Source organism: Camarhynchus parvulus, chromosome 1A (assembly GCF_901933205.1).
Source record: "Camarhynchus parvulus chromosome 1A, STF_HiC, whole genome shotgun sequence".
Classification (NCBI taxonomy): Eukaryota; Metazoa; Chordata; class Aves; order Passeriformes; family Thraupidae; genus Camarhynchus; species Camarhynchus parvulus.
Window position 1 is genome coordinate 57,262,727 of NC_044586.1, and position 15,367 is coordinate 57,278,093.

The following is a 15,367-nucleotide window of genomic DNA, read 5'->3' on the forward strand; positions in this document are numbered from 1 at the left end:
TTTTTATTCCAGTAGGAAAATAAAATAAAATAGGGGAAAATCTTAATTCCCAATGCTAGCTATAAAAATAGCCATTACAAATCACAAGCAATAAGAAAAGAGCAAATAATGAGATCTAAAACAGGCATTGTAGAAATCATCTAAAGACACTAAAAAATGATATACAATTGAAGATAAAAGCAGATTTTTGTCAGAATGCAGTGATGAACCCAGATGAACTGTTCTCAAATAGCAAGCCTTGCATTTTAAGGCTAAGTTCATGTAAGGATCTGACTTTGCACATGCTCAGATTGTACAAGCCCACAAAAAGGCAGCAATTAGCATGGCAAGAGCAGGTGTCACTAAGCCTTAATGATGCCTTTTAGGCAGCTACTTGCTTCCCAACTTACCATCTTCCTTTTCCTTTCTGCAATCTGCTCCTCTGATTCCATTTCTACTTCATTGCTAATGGGAGTTTTTTCTTCTATATCATCGATAAAATCTGGCTCCTGCAAGATGGAAATAACTCTTTTAGAGAAATTCTACTCCTCTTGCAAATTAGGGTGAACTGAAAGCTACAAAGAACTAAGAATCCTCAGATCACTGCATCAGAAGTAACCAAACCAACAAATCAAGATGAAAAATGTTCCATCCCCACTCCCTCATCCCACCAAGCAAGAAGTATCAGAATTAAACCTGCAAAACAAAGGAAACTTTAGGACACTAACAATGGCCACTGCTCTAACCATTTTATAATCAGTTAAATATTTAGGAGCTTTATATTATCCACCCACAAAAAAAGTGTTACTTTTAGTGAAATAGAATGAATGCCAAAGTAGATGTTATCAATGACACAGAAGTTTTACTCAGCTCTGAAGTGTATTCAATTGAAGTCACATTTTCCATTTGAACATTCATTGTACAATCCAATGATGGTGCCACATCATATGGAAACACAAAAGCTACCTAACCTAACTAACAATGGTTTTCTGTTTTGGAAGGAAAAACAAGCATGAAAGCATAACTTTGAAACTAATTAAGTGTTCACTACTCCTATGCACAATTTCACTTTTACATAAGGACTATAAAAAGACTTAAAGTTTGTCCTATAATCTATATCTAAACATAGAGACCAGGGAATTAGTAGCTTTTTCCTTTTTTCCTGGGGTGATATACATGATGCTGCCATAAAGAAAGTGTAAGGGAAAATGTAAATATACTTTTAACAGCTTTACTCTTCCCGCAATTCCTACTCTTCAATTTTGAAAAACAATACAAGTTCTCCAGTGAATGTTCTCTATAAGCACTGTGTATTACATAAAAAGATCAGGAGAAGATTCCATTTACCAGCTATCATTTCTTGAAAATATGACACAAAACACAGATCAAAAATCACTCTCAAGATGAGAAAGTTTAAATTACTTCTGAGCATCTTTGTGTCAGTACCTGATTATTAGAAATGGAGAGCCTGAGGGGAGAGAGCTTCCTCTGTTTACTATCTGCAATTTTCATTTTGGTGGCTGCTCCTTCACAATCCAATGTGATGTTCTGATTTTGAGTCTCCTTTTCTCTTGAAACATCTTTCTCTTTCTTTCCCTTTTTCCTTCTAGTTTCATATCCAGTATTGATGTTTTCTGTAGGCTCGGAACGTCTGAGAACTGGACACTCAGGATTTTCTTTGAGGCAAGCACAATCCACTTTGTATTTACTGCACGTAATTAAATGCAAGAAGGCATATTTGATTAGGTGGTACAGCAATGAGACCCTTCAATACTAAATCACTGATATTTCACATTAAACATCTGCTATAATGCAAACCAACCATGTTAAAATGCAGGTGACTCAAGTTTTCACACAATAGACAACACTACTGTAACTCAAAAACCTTATCTACTGGTTAATTCTTTAGCTCTGCCACACAGAATTATTTCAAATTCAAGGTTAGTATTCTGCTTGAAGGACAAAGACACCTAAAACCCGAGTATAATCCTAGGTGGAAATATAACCACCACAAAAGAGATGCATTTAGTCAGAGAGTTCATTTTATATGCAAAGATGACAGACACAATTTACAGCATGAGCACACCAAACTCAGAGTCACTTTGCACAATTTTAAGCTCCACTTGAATACACAGGAAAGTCAAACATGTTTCACTGAAACAGGCTATCAGTTGTTTCAGGTACTAAACACAACCAGTATGTATTTTCAGAAGGAGTATGTCTACAACTCTTGGCAGTGCCCAGTATCTTGAGATAGTCTGAACCTGTGCTGATTACCACACGTGCTCTGTGGTCACACACAGTTCAGGTCAAGCAGCAAAGGCATGTCTGCACAGCACTGCATCCAAGCTGGCTTAAGAGCAGGCCACAGAAATGCAATAATAAAAATACACAACTCGGCCCACACACACCTTGTTCATTGTAAATACAGCGCCTAAGGAGCTTTGTGTTATTAAAACATGCAAGAAAGTAAATGATGCAAAACCAAAGCCATTCTGAATTGCAAAGTAACTTACTGAGCATTAGAGGTATTTTAGAACAGCATTCTCAAATACTTACCAATTTCCATAATCAAAATCAAATGCTATGGTAATCTCGGCTCCCTTTGGAATGTTATGGATGGAGTAAATATAAAGATGAATTGTTCCATCTTCAATTACATGCCTCACCTGTAATCAAGAGAATGTTATTATATTATCATGAATTACTTTCAAGTTCTTGTATAAGAATTGTAGGGATTGCTCAAATTATCAGGAATCTCATGGAAAAGGAGATTCCTAAGTAAATAAAACCTAGTTTAATTTTCTAAACATGCTCACCTCTGCATTGGGTGTACACGAACGCCTGATAAATCGAGCTTCATTTCCGAAAGTCCTTGCATCAACGCACATTTCTAGCCCATGGAATTTGGAGTAAAACAAAACAAATGGGTATGGCCTGAAAAACACACAAGAAAATTGGGAATTTCATAATTTTTGAAGATGCTAAACAGTGCTTATTCTCCTTATTAGTCAGCTTTGTAACATGACGCTTGGTAGAATACACCAAATTTAATTAAGAGATTAATCTAAGAATGGCATGTTTATGTTTAAGCTTCATGATTTTAGCAGGTACATTCCCCCACATATATTCTCAGAATACCTCAAGATGGAGTTACAGCCCTGTATCATCTGCATAGGATCTACAAGGAGAACATTACCAGAGCAAGCACTAGACATGGAAGACACACAGTTAAAGCTTTTCAAATTTCTTAAACTTTTTTTATGACAGGCCCCAAAATGAAACTCAGAAATTTATACACCACATAGAACAATTTTTTTAAAAAGTAAGACCACCACATCCCTGCCTAACACCTGCAGCATCACTAGCACCAACCCTCCTGAAGGAAAGGGGCCTCCAAATACTTTGTGAAGTCATACTTTAAATTCTGCTATTCCAAGTTCCAAGGAACCTTGTATCTTCACTGAGCAAAAGCTGGGTGCTCCATCTCCTCCAAGAGGCCTTCTGCAAATTCCCGAGCAGGAAGGAGGAAGCAGCCACACTGCTCAGTAAACTAACTAGAGAACTCTGGCAGTAAAACAGCCCCAAGCTGACCTGCATCCAATTTCATTCTCAGCCTCATGGACTTAAAATCCATTTCTCTCACAAAAGACAGAGCCTTTACCATTAATATAATAATTATTTCAGGATGGCAGAACCTGTCTATTTCCTGGTTTAAGGTGTACAACTACCCAACTGAGCATGCAAGAATTCTATAATTAGGAAGGAACAAAAAAGAGAAAACCAGCTCCTGAATAAATCTGTAAGGATATCCAGAAGAGAAGGGGACAGAAAAGGTTCCAGCTGTCACTACTTTTAATCAGACAAAGTAAAATACAAGACACTGCTGGTAACTCAGATCCACTTGTACTTGAAGCAACACTTTGGCAAGCATTATTTTAATAATTACTTGACTGAAACAAAGAATGAACAAACCTTTTAAAGAAATATCCATTAGCTTCAAATTGCTCTCTCAGCATGAACTTTCCTCTGTATTCAATAATAAGTGCATCAGGAGGCAAGTCTTTGGCAGCCTTTAAAATTTTCTTGTTTTTTTGTACATAACTCTGTAAAGACATAGATTCATTTATGAATTTTTACTTTCTACCATTTTCCATTAATAGCATATTATTTTTCACAATTATTAAACAATTTTATACAAACTAAAAAAGCTCCTTTTTTTTGTAATTCAACCTCCAGATTGAACTGACCAAGCTATCTTGCTCACCTAGCAATGCTACTAGTTATCAATTTAGACACAAGGAATGCTTTGGCCCTAGCTCTCCAGGACATGGCTGAAAACCAACATATTCATGTTTTTACAATTCAAGTACTATAGCCTTTAGTGCACTTAACTCTCACCATGACTAGGGTGAATTGCTGCATTGTTTTGCACAACACTTTCAAAAAGCTTCAATTCCTTTGAACAAAACAAAACATGCAGACATAAAATGACATTCACAACTCACTAAAGAAAAAACAGAACACGGAAATAACATAATAATTGAAAAAAAAAAGAATCCTGACAGAGTTTCCAAATTCATTTTCATATCTTTAGATGGAAGGATGGCTTTAATTAAAAACCAATACATACCCTGGCAATTAGTGAACTCACACCTCTCATAACTGTCATCACCAATGAAAAAGGAAGTAGCCTCTATGTAGGCAAAAGGCTCTGTAAGTAGGGATATTCCTCTAAGGAGGGTGTCCCATATGCCATGATGGTCTTTGAGAAAAAGAAGCAAAGATGCTTCCATTAATCTGCTACAGTAACTACTCCTCACAATTTCTGCTACAAAATGCTAAGTATTTTACATGGGTCTTGATTTGAAGCCTGTAAGTAACTGGTAAATTCCTGATAAACAAGGCTAGAAGAAAGCACTGCAATTTCTTCATAAACTAGAAATTACAGGATCATGAGTCAAAAAAGAATCAGTATCAGAAATACCACCATGAACATCCAGAACACCTACCACACCTTAAGAAAAATGTAGACAATGAACATCTTGATACACATAGTAGGGTAAAAAAAATAAATTCAGTTCCAATGGTTCTTTCTACTCTAACCCCTCCAGGTATCCCTCAGAGAGAAACAGCAGCAAAGTTGTCTAAAGCTGACTGTGTGTCAAGAGACAGACTAAGGGCAACCCAATGTTCAGGCTGAAACTAACACCTTAGCTACTTTTTAGGATAAATGATATGCAAATGTAAACATAACCAGGGTGGTACAGAATGTATAAAAATCTGAAAAATATGTTAAAATTCTGATGCGCAAATCTGGTGAGACAAGGAACAAAAAGCGAATGTGAAGTCCCTTTTTTTGTGTTTTTTTCCTGTGGCTTCTTTTTTTTTGTTTGGTTTGGGTTTTTTTGGTCGGTTGGGGCGTTTTTAAGGCATCTAATGTCATGGCACAAATACAGCATGCAGTAACACAACAAGGCACAGCTCATTACCTCTACCGGAGGTTTGAAAATCAGATTGCTGGTGCTGACTTCTTTTTTGTCATTTCCATTGCCTAATCTGAGAGCTATTTTTTGTGCCTCCCTCTGGACACCTTCACTGTATTGGTTATTATTTGCTTCTTCATAACGATCCATCCATGCCTTGATTTTAGTTTCCCATCCAAAGTTTGAACTGTCAGTAGGATCAATCTCTGGAGCTGAGCCCTAAAAATTGAAGTAAGTGACCAGATATTAGAAGGCAAGATATTAAAAGAAAAAAAATTCTATAACAAGACACAAAATGATGGGCAAAGGTATGCCACCGATTTACGGGTTGGGTTTCTTTAGCAAGTCTAGTACAAAACTTTGTATTACTTAAAAACATTGAGTTAAATTCAATCCCATTACATTTGTCCTCTCAAGAATTTTATTACTTAGTAAGTATCACCCAAGTTCAGGAATGCTTTCCCTCCTCAACAGTGATTCCTGCTCTTAGTGGGATGAGAATGGAGAGTGACATTGTTTCCTCCCACAACTGCACTGCATCACGAATCTAAGTGCAGGAGTTGGAGGGTCAGGATCTCCCTGCCCACTCAACTTTTGTGAACATATGCAAATATAGAGAACTCCAGCTTTTATCCTGTAATACACAGACCTGGTATTTCCCTTTCAACTTCAAAGATCACGCTGTATCTTTTCTTCTGCTGCATAACTTACTAAACTTTACTAATCGTATACCTGCCACATTGAAGTTGTGACTCTAATGTTACAGGCTTTGCATATAAAATTTTTCTCTCCTTATCTGCTCCTCACTATACAATTTCCTTCTGCAGTGCTTCAGATCCTTTCACTTTTAAAGAAAGTGCCATTGTACCTCCAGACCTCACAAGCAGCAGCCAGGCTGCAGCCAACCAAAGCTCCTTACGGACAGCAGCAGCCAGCCAACGCTCCCTTTTCTATCCACCTGAGCAGAGACACTATTAAACATTAATAAAACACAAGTAGTTCAGCAATTCAATTTACCTGGTTACATTTCTTTTGTGCATGAAGAAAACCATACACACAAACAGCATTTCAAAGGTGTGATGCTAAGACAACCATGAAAAAACAATGGAACCTTACAAGCACCATATTAAAAAAGCCCCACAAAATCAGAGATTTTTCTTCCCCAATTCAATCTTCACTGTTTCCCAAGGCACATCTTACACATTTGAAGCATAAATTGCATCCCGCTTGTTTTTATATATTCCAAGCATGAATGAACTATGGAAATACCTAGTTCTCACACCATGCACATTTTTATGTCACAGAAAATTTAAAGACTGCTGTAACATTTAAATCTTACAAATCAGACATCCCAACATGATTCCCTCAGACTATGCCATTATCAGTGAGTAAAATCCCACCAGATATACAGGAGTCCCACCAGGTGTAGATGGAGGTTTGACAGAGCAGAACCACTAACTTAGCTTTCAAATTCAATACAGTTATTTCATAATTTCGCTGCTAAAGAGTTATGAAAAGCTGGAGCCACTAAATTTAAATGAAGCGTTCACCCAATTTTACTCCCCTGCATAGCACACATGAGCCCCAATTAATCCACTGGCTCTTGAAATAAAAATTTGCATTAATTATTTCAGTTAATTTCGCAAGGCAAACATGTAGTGCTCATGCCTTAATTTAAAATCACTATGATGCATATGTAATATATTAGTTACCAAGAAGAGAATAGTTCTTAGTATATAGCCCCAATTATATTCTTGATGCTTATTATTTAACTAACCTACAGTTAGGTAGGTATGAAACAAAACCCAAACAAAATCACATTACCTTTACTCTTGATGACTTCCTGGATCCTTCTCGAAATGCCTGGAATAAAATTAGGATATTCAAATTCACTGGAGGAAATACAAAATCTCTAAAGGAATTGAAAACCTATTAATAAACAACTTTTCAATTAAACACGAAAGATGAAAAGGACAGAACAAACTATGCTGTAATCTCAAGAAGGTAAGAGGTTACGTCTCTCAAAATGTATTTTAAAAAGCATTCAGCATTCCTAACTAAGTGCACAGTAGTCAGGTACCTCTACCTTTCTCTCACATTACAACTTGATTCTCCAGAAATTCAGAATCCAAGCCAAAATATCAGAGGTAACAGAAGAATACATGGCAATTGATTTGTATTGAGAATTATTCAATCAAAAGGAAACATTTTACTAAAGATGTCAAAAAAGACATCAATAACTTATTCTGACTTTGAAGTTTTAAAGAACAAAATTCTCATCCAAACCAAGGAAATTAACCATGAAAACCACTTGTTCAGGAAGTTTCATGTACTTTACTTGCTCACATATGTTTTGTCTTCACATATACTGTTTGTACATCTGTAGCTAAACAGCATAATGTCATTATTTTTTTACTCTAATTAGTTTAGCAGCTAGCTTTCTGACAGCACACTTCCACACAATTTCTACTCAAATAAATGGAGTCACATCAGGACAACTGATGGCACACATTTCTGTACTTAAAACCACCACAAATGAAGACTCCCAAGGAATTCTTCTTCAGGTAACCCAAAGCTTGTTCTGCACCACCTCTAACTATTTCAAATGGTCCAGTAAATGCAATTCCTGTGGGGAGATTCTGCCTCAATTATAAAACTGAACATGCCCAGGCAGGATATATTAACTTGAAATAAGGAGGAGTCGTGGGGGTCAGGCACCCAGGAAGACTATAATTTACTGCAGAGTAATATATTTCAAGCTAAAACCAGGTAGTAAAATAGTCTGATTTTTAAATCAGTGTCTCTTGGTAAGAAATGTCACATAGCTATAATTTATAACACAAAGTAATAAGAGGAATTACATTCACTTACTTTTTTACATTTTGCTATGTTCTGTTCTTTCTCTCCACTTTTTTTCCTCTTCTTATCATTGACTTTTGTAACTCTTGTAGCAGTTAAAGTAATTGTCGTTGGTGTGTGTTGATAAGCCGTATACAGTTCCACAGGAACTTCATCACCACTCTCTGTTGCACTGGTGTCCCCATCTTTAAAACAAAGAATACTCTAAATAATCAAGTACTGCAGAAAGAACACTAGAACACTCACTAGAGTTACTCTACATCTGTTTCCAAAACACAAAAATTGATAATGACAAATGCTCCAAGCACTCATATGCAAAATTCACCAACAGTTGCAACAGCATGAAAATGAAGGACCAATGAGAAACTGGTAATTAAGACAGGTTTGTAATGCAAGGTAAGAAAAAGGTACCAGATTAAATTCCATCCTTTGAATGGAATTAATGACCATCTTCCATTTCAAGCAAAATTAGAACCAGAACAAAAAAGGTAAAAAAATCCGTTAACACATTCACTTATATATAGCTTTTACTTGTAATACAGCATTTGGATTTTCTCAGATGACTGTATTCTGAAGGGATTAAAATTAATGACTGGCCAGCATTTCTTGTGAAGCTCTACTAATTAATCACATGTCATAGTCATAATCAACTATCTCAGCTGCAATTTGCACTGTCAAGTGCCTTTTTCAGGGTTAATACATGAATTTAGCCAAAAGCCTTTTGTATTCAAAATCCCCTAACAGTAACATTCTGCTACTCAGGAGGAAAAAAGAGATGATCAGACATAAACTGACAGATACTTTTTCTTTGTGCTGTGCTCTCACAGACCTAAAGGCCAAAGCCTGAAATCTAGCATACATCAGCATTTATGTCAGACAAACACATATCCTGACCTGAAACAGGATTACCCTAGTTCTGTCAAGATGAAAGGCTGTGAAGGATGGGGAGGATTGAAAGAGAGATGATGCATACAGATAAGAGACTGTTGTTTGCATGTGCTCAGTACAGGCTTCTCAGATTTTAGCAGCTTTTCCAAATATTCTGCATTCAGTAAATACACTTCACACTAAGGAAAACTTTCTCATACAGCACAGAAGCAGGCTTTACAAATACTTAATATGAGAGCAGAGAAAATGTTCCTTCTGCTCTCAAAAGGATGTTGCTTTAACCAGTGCACTCAGCAGTCCTAATTCTCAAAACCCTCTTTACTAAATAAAGAACTCCAGCTACTCTGGTTACTCTGGATTTTTCCTGCTCACAACATTCCTTAACAGGATTCTTCTGTGCATAGCAAACAATCCCATCTTACCATCATGGTTATTCTTTTGAACACCTTATCAGGCACATAATTATATTTCATAAGCTAGGAACTGATGATGTTTACTGAATTTGTTAACATCTCTGCTGAGAGTATTTTCTAAATGAGCATAAAAAGCACAAGGAAAGAAGAAACATCTAATCAAAGAGGAACAAATAGCGGAATAACCAATGCCTGAGAAATAGAAACCCCAGAATAGAAACTTAAAATTGTCAGTGTCTGTAGTCCATACACTAGAGCCTACAGAATCATGACATCACAGCCACACACCTCTCCCCTTGCCCCAAAACCCCACAAAACACTGTCTTCCTTAGGGAAGCAACATTTCAGTGTTGCTGTCTACACTGTGCTCTAACTTACTGTAAAAAATAATTACCTCAGCTGAACATATAATTACATGGAGTTGTTTTGAGACACTCCTTTCTAACTTACATAACCTGCTTTCACTTTGAAGAGCCTTGGTAAAGCACACTAAGGGGAAATCTTGAGTTTGCATGTCAGAAGCAAAGACACAAACTCCCCAAATTTCACAACTTCTGGGCCCAGATTCATTTACCCATAAGCAGCAAGTGATCTTGACCGCATCAATTTCCAAACCAAACAGCTTGAAGCAACATCCTTGTTTATGTTATACATCTAGATATTTTATCTTAAGAACCCCCCAAAAAATCAAACAACTGAAACAAGCCTCCCAGCAAAACCCAAAACATCCAGTACACAACTGAGGGAGTACTGGCTTAACAAAGGCGCTCAGTTCACTGAACCATAGTCAGTAATCCACTGCACATTGAGCTGCACCAGAACTGGACTTTTATACCAGAAAAACAAAATCAACATCATCTCATACAACCACAGGGCCCAGAAGAATGGGCTAAGAACATTGCCAGAAAAAAGGATGATGTGGTTACACATAAAAGCTTAATGCACACCATTTTCTATCATGTGAAATGTACAATTAAAAGCTCTCTTCTTGAAGCAAACTAACCGATCTGCTACTTTCTCCCCATTGTTAGCTGTGTTTCATCCAAAGGTTAAGCCAGCAACTCTTTAGAAATCTTTACAACAAAAACATTTTACTCTAAAGAATTCTCATATTTAAGTGAAAAGCCCTATATTCACAGACTTATTCATCGAAGAGCAGACAAATTATGCAATCCTACCTTTTATCAAACACCTGTAAATTACAAATAATTAAGTTAAAAGTAACATTCTGCATCTGTTGAGCATCTAAAACATTGAAAAGAGCCATTCAAATTGATGCCACTTGTGCTTTTCCTACTTGAAATCATCTCTGAAAACTGCCCATTTTACTAATGTCTCAAACAGGTCTCTGTTTATACCCAAAATCACTGAGTCCAACCGAACTGTACAGCAGTCAACATGAAATACATTCACCCAAGCTAAATGGAAATAAAGAGGTGTAAGCACAGACATTCAAGTTATGCATTATAAATCACAGTAATCAATACTGCACTTTGATCACATTTTAGATTAAAGAGAACCAGAATTTGCCTTTCTCTTCAACTGTTTTGATACTTTGGCTTTACCATTTAGTATTTCCCTTCCTACTGAATTCATGTAACAGATTTAGAACACTGATCATCAGGACTGAGGAAGGTTAAACACTAACTTCAAAGGTAAGGTCTCATCAGCTTCTCCTAAGATTTTTAATCTCTCTTCCCTTAAGTTTACAGTAAATGATCAGATAGTGTGCCTGTAAATCCCAAGAGATTATTTAAATAGCTCAGATCATCAACTTCCCCTATTAGTTATGAAAATTCAAGTCCAACCTCACAGTATTATCAGAGCAGTCAGTGAACTCATTAACTCCAAATGAATTATAAATCTACTTGTTCTACTATTTCAATAGAATCAACAAAAATAATTTTAAATTCCAAAATTTTTACAATTTAAATTTGATTGACCTAGTAGGTCAACCAAAACTGTATAAAATAAGCTTGGTTTTGTTAAAATGAAAAGAGACAAAACAAAAAATGACTCTGGTTTTGTAAGTAGGTCATTAATGCCTTTAAAGGACTTTAGAAAACTTAGTACCAGACAACACCAAGTGTCAGCTGCACCAAGAAGCACGGCTGTGCCACACACCTCTCTGACTTTCTGAAGCCAGATGACGTGGGCAGCAGGACCATATTTACATGGTAATTTTAAAAGAAATCTTAAAATACACACACACGCACCCCCACTACTTCAGAGACATGATCTGGAAGTAAAACATGTTACATTTAGGAGATAACCTCCTCCCAAGTTATTACTTTTGTAATAGAGCTTTTAAGTACCAGCTGTCAACCAAGAGTTCTACAACACGCTTTGATAATGGCCAGACAGAACTCCCGACAAGTTAGGCCAGATGAGTTTTGAAATCCTGTGAACAAGTTCAAGAACTACTTGCATAAAATACCCAGACTGAAATGGGTACTTGCACTATACGCCACCTTGGTTATCAAAGGCAAAAACCCCTCAAAACATCATTATTACCTACATTGTGTTGACTTGGTTTAACAACTTTTCCCATGGATTTCCAGAATGGAAGTAGACTTAGAAACCCTCTCTCATTCCAAAAGAAGAAACTTAAAGCTTTTCCACTTTATTTTCAGCACCTTAGTCAAAGGAGTCATAGTTATTATAAAAGCAACATTGCTTATTAAGAAACTCGAACACTGTTGAACAGATTGAATTATTCCACACTGCTATAAAAAACCCACAGTGCTGAAAACCATTAATAAAACAGGTGGAGCTACAACAATTCTGATCCTATGTTATTTTGGTAACATAGTCAAGTCAAGTAAAAGGCAGTGATTTACTGAACCCTATATGCTGAAGGCTCTCAAAATTGTGGGAAACATGTGTGTGCTCTGAAGTCTTTATATAAAATTTATACTTATCACCTTTACTAAGAAAAGAGCTTTAAATTTTACTCACCTGACATATTTTCCCGTTTCCTCCGTTGCAACAGCACTGCTCTTTCTTTATCTAAACTCCTGAAATTAGAAAATAAATCAGTGCATTTAAATATTAAAAAAGGCCTCTAGCATTTCCCATTGACTATCACAGAATAAACAGTAAAGTAACTAAATGTTCAGATACTTAAAAAAATACCAGTTGTGCACTGTTACATTCTGGTTTAGAGCTCAAAATCAACCAAACTACTCACCTGGGTTGGCAACGTTCACACAGATATATGTCAGGAATATGCTGTCTGTCAATCCCCATGCAGTCAATGTGCTGCCAGACACTATGAAAACACGAAAACAAAATCCCAACTTTAAAGAACAATTTAAAAAATTGCATGCACAATACTTAGAGAAAGTAAGCTGCTCTTTTTTTTTCGTTGTCATCTTTACTCAGATTCAATACTGCTTAAAACTACATCTCAATCACTATCTTTGCCACCACTCTGCTAAGCTGATTCGTTTTCTCTCTTGCAGATCTTTCTCCAACATCAGAAATATAATGGTTAATTATCACAATAGAGCACAAGATGGAGACAAATACCCTCAGCAACAAGACTTATGTTTTACATAGCAACAAGTGGTTTGGTTTGAAACAAAAGGATTCAATTCCCTTTTAGAAATGGGTACATAAAATATTTCTATATAAAGAAATATACACTAAGACACAGTTTGATTTCCTTATATATTTTAAGAGAAAAATGAATACACAATTTTATACACCCTGTTATAAACTGGTAATACTGTTGCATAGCATAGAAAGAGCTTTAACTTCTTCCCAGAGTCAGGGAAGAGGCTGCTTGCTAGACTGAAGGCTAGCCTAAAACAGTAGTTTACACTCAGCCCTACATTGCTAGAAGGATAAGGGACACAAAAATAGTTATCTTCCCACTTGGAAAGAGTTGTGGTAAATTCCAACTCCTCACAGAGAATCTCTCCTTCAAAGGAGAAAGACTCTACCTAACTGGTGACTGCTTACAACTCCACTGCTGGAAGAACATCTTAATACATTTCAAAATAATGAGCAAGATTATCAGAATTAAGGACCATCAGAAATTACTAACAAGCTTGTTACATAAGCAGACAGAAGAATGGAGCTCAAATTAGTATTTTAACTAGCTACAACTATTATTTTATACACAAAGATCTAACAAATGCAGCAGCATTCATTAACCAAATGTAAAAATTACAGGCTAACATTGAGTAGAAACACAACATTTGTCTTCTCCTGTTAAGTCTATTAGCTCTAAAAATTTCTGATCTTATTTTTCCAATTCCAAGTATTCAAAAGCAGTCTCTTATTATACTGCGATCAAGTAGGTGCTTAAGCATAAACTCAGAAGTCTAAACATTTAACTTCAGCTTCTCCACTAAGAATCTAAGTTAGTCTTTTCATACTTATTAACCAAATCCTTTGAAAAATGAAGAGTAATCAGAAAGATCACACACAGAGAAACCAATACTCAAGAAGTTTCTTTCACATAATTTTGCATCCTTCAAGTTCTTTGATTTAGATACACATAATTCACCAAGATGCTTTATTTCTCAGTACACGCACATTAAGTAATGCCTAGGTCTTCATTTTACCCTACTAACAAATAACTTGGGACAGAGTACCACAGACATCCTTTTCAGAAGGAAAAAAGGTATACCCTTATTAAGCATCAATACACAAGCAAACGCATGACCAAATTCATGAGTAGTCAAGACTGACCAGAATAAATTATAAAATAATCACTGGCCTTAACTGACTATGTTGCCTATTAGAAAAACACACAACCGTCAAGCACTTTTTTCATGGAAGGAAATTTTTTGTGACTCATCATAATTAAAACACCATTTAGTTACATTTACTTTCAGTGCAGCCTTAAGTAATTTTGACTTTTTAAGTTATTTTAATATGCATTACCTGCATTTGTCACAACAGATCATATATCCATCATCATGTGTAAAGCCACAAATGCATCTGGTAATATCTGTTCCATAGCTTCCATCCTCTGACGTACTGATGGTAGTAGCACTGGAGGTTTCATCAAAGTTGGGAGTGGTAAATATGCCTACTTCATTCTTGCTTATAAGCACTGATGGAGGAGGAGAAGCTGGAGGCGTTGGAGGAGGCCGAGCACCATAGTTATGGTCCTAGAATTTTGCGAAAAGGTAATTTTAAATGCTCATACACTGATGGTTATTCAAACCAAAATGTAAGAATTCATTTGGCAAAGCACTTCAGGCTTCTTAATCTTGTAGTAAAAGGTTAAAAGTTTATATTTTATATCCTAATTTGATATATTTTAAATTTTGTATTTATATTTTAAAATATTTATATTTTATATCCCAATTTAATCTTATTTTCTAACTTCTCAACTATGTTGTACGTTTAAGTGCATTATGTTCTGCTTCCAACAGACCCAGTAAGATAAAGAAAGATAAGCATGAATCAGTTTTTCCAGATAAAACCAGTATATTTTTACATAAGGTATTATGTACAGAATACTTTGCACAAAACTTACTGCATAGGGCAAACCAATGTAACTGTGTGAATGCGAGCCGCTGGTATACAACTGGTGTGGATAACTGTTCGATTTTTCAACTACCACAGGGCTAGCTTCTACAGATTCTGGTCTGCAAGGCAAAAGACAGAAGAACAACAAATGCAATTACTATGTAATTTATATTAATAAATTGGAGGTACTTGCTGCACAACTTCTAATTAACTCCAGCTAATTCTGTTTAAAGCAGCGTATGGGGGCAGTAA

General features: G+C 36.0%; 1 protein-coding gene across 3 annotated transcripts in view; it reads right to left on the reverse strand.

The window, feature by feature from the left end:
• Positions 1–15,367, reverse strand: part of KMT2E (lysine methyltransferase 2E) — a 55,890-nt gene that overhangs the window by 15,470 nt on the left and 25,053 nt on the right. For all 3 annotated transcript variants that reach the window (XM_030961100.1, XM_030961101.1, XM_030961102.1), the window contains 12 exons: positions 15,123–15,234; positions 14,522–14,751; positions 12,816–12,896; positions 12,584–12,642; positions 8,337–8,509; positions 7,290–7,328; positions 5,472–5,684; positions 3,955–4,085; positions 2,799–2,916; positions 2,539–2,648; positions 1,426–1,687; positions 390–488 (listed from right to left, as the gene is read on the reverse strand). In XM_030961100.1, the coding sequence (XP_030816960.1) occupies positions 390–488; positions 1,426–1,687; positions 2,539–2,648; positions 2,799–2,916; positions 3,955–4,085; positions 5,472–5,684; positions 7,290–7,328; positions 8,337–8,509; positions 12,584–12,642; positions 12,816–12,896; positions 14,522–14,751; positions 15,123–15,234 (1,627 nt within the window). The remainder of the gene's footprint in view (positions 1–389; positions 489–1,425; positions 1,688–2,538; positions 2,649–2,798; positions 2,917–3,954; positions 4,086–5,471; positions 5,685–7,289; positions 7,329–8,336; positions 8,510–12,583; positions 12,643–12,815; positions 12,897–14,521; positions 14,752–15,122; positions 15,235–15,367) is intronic.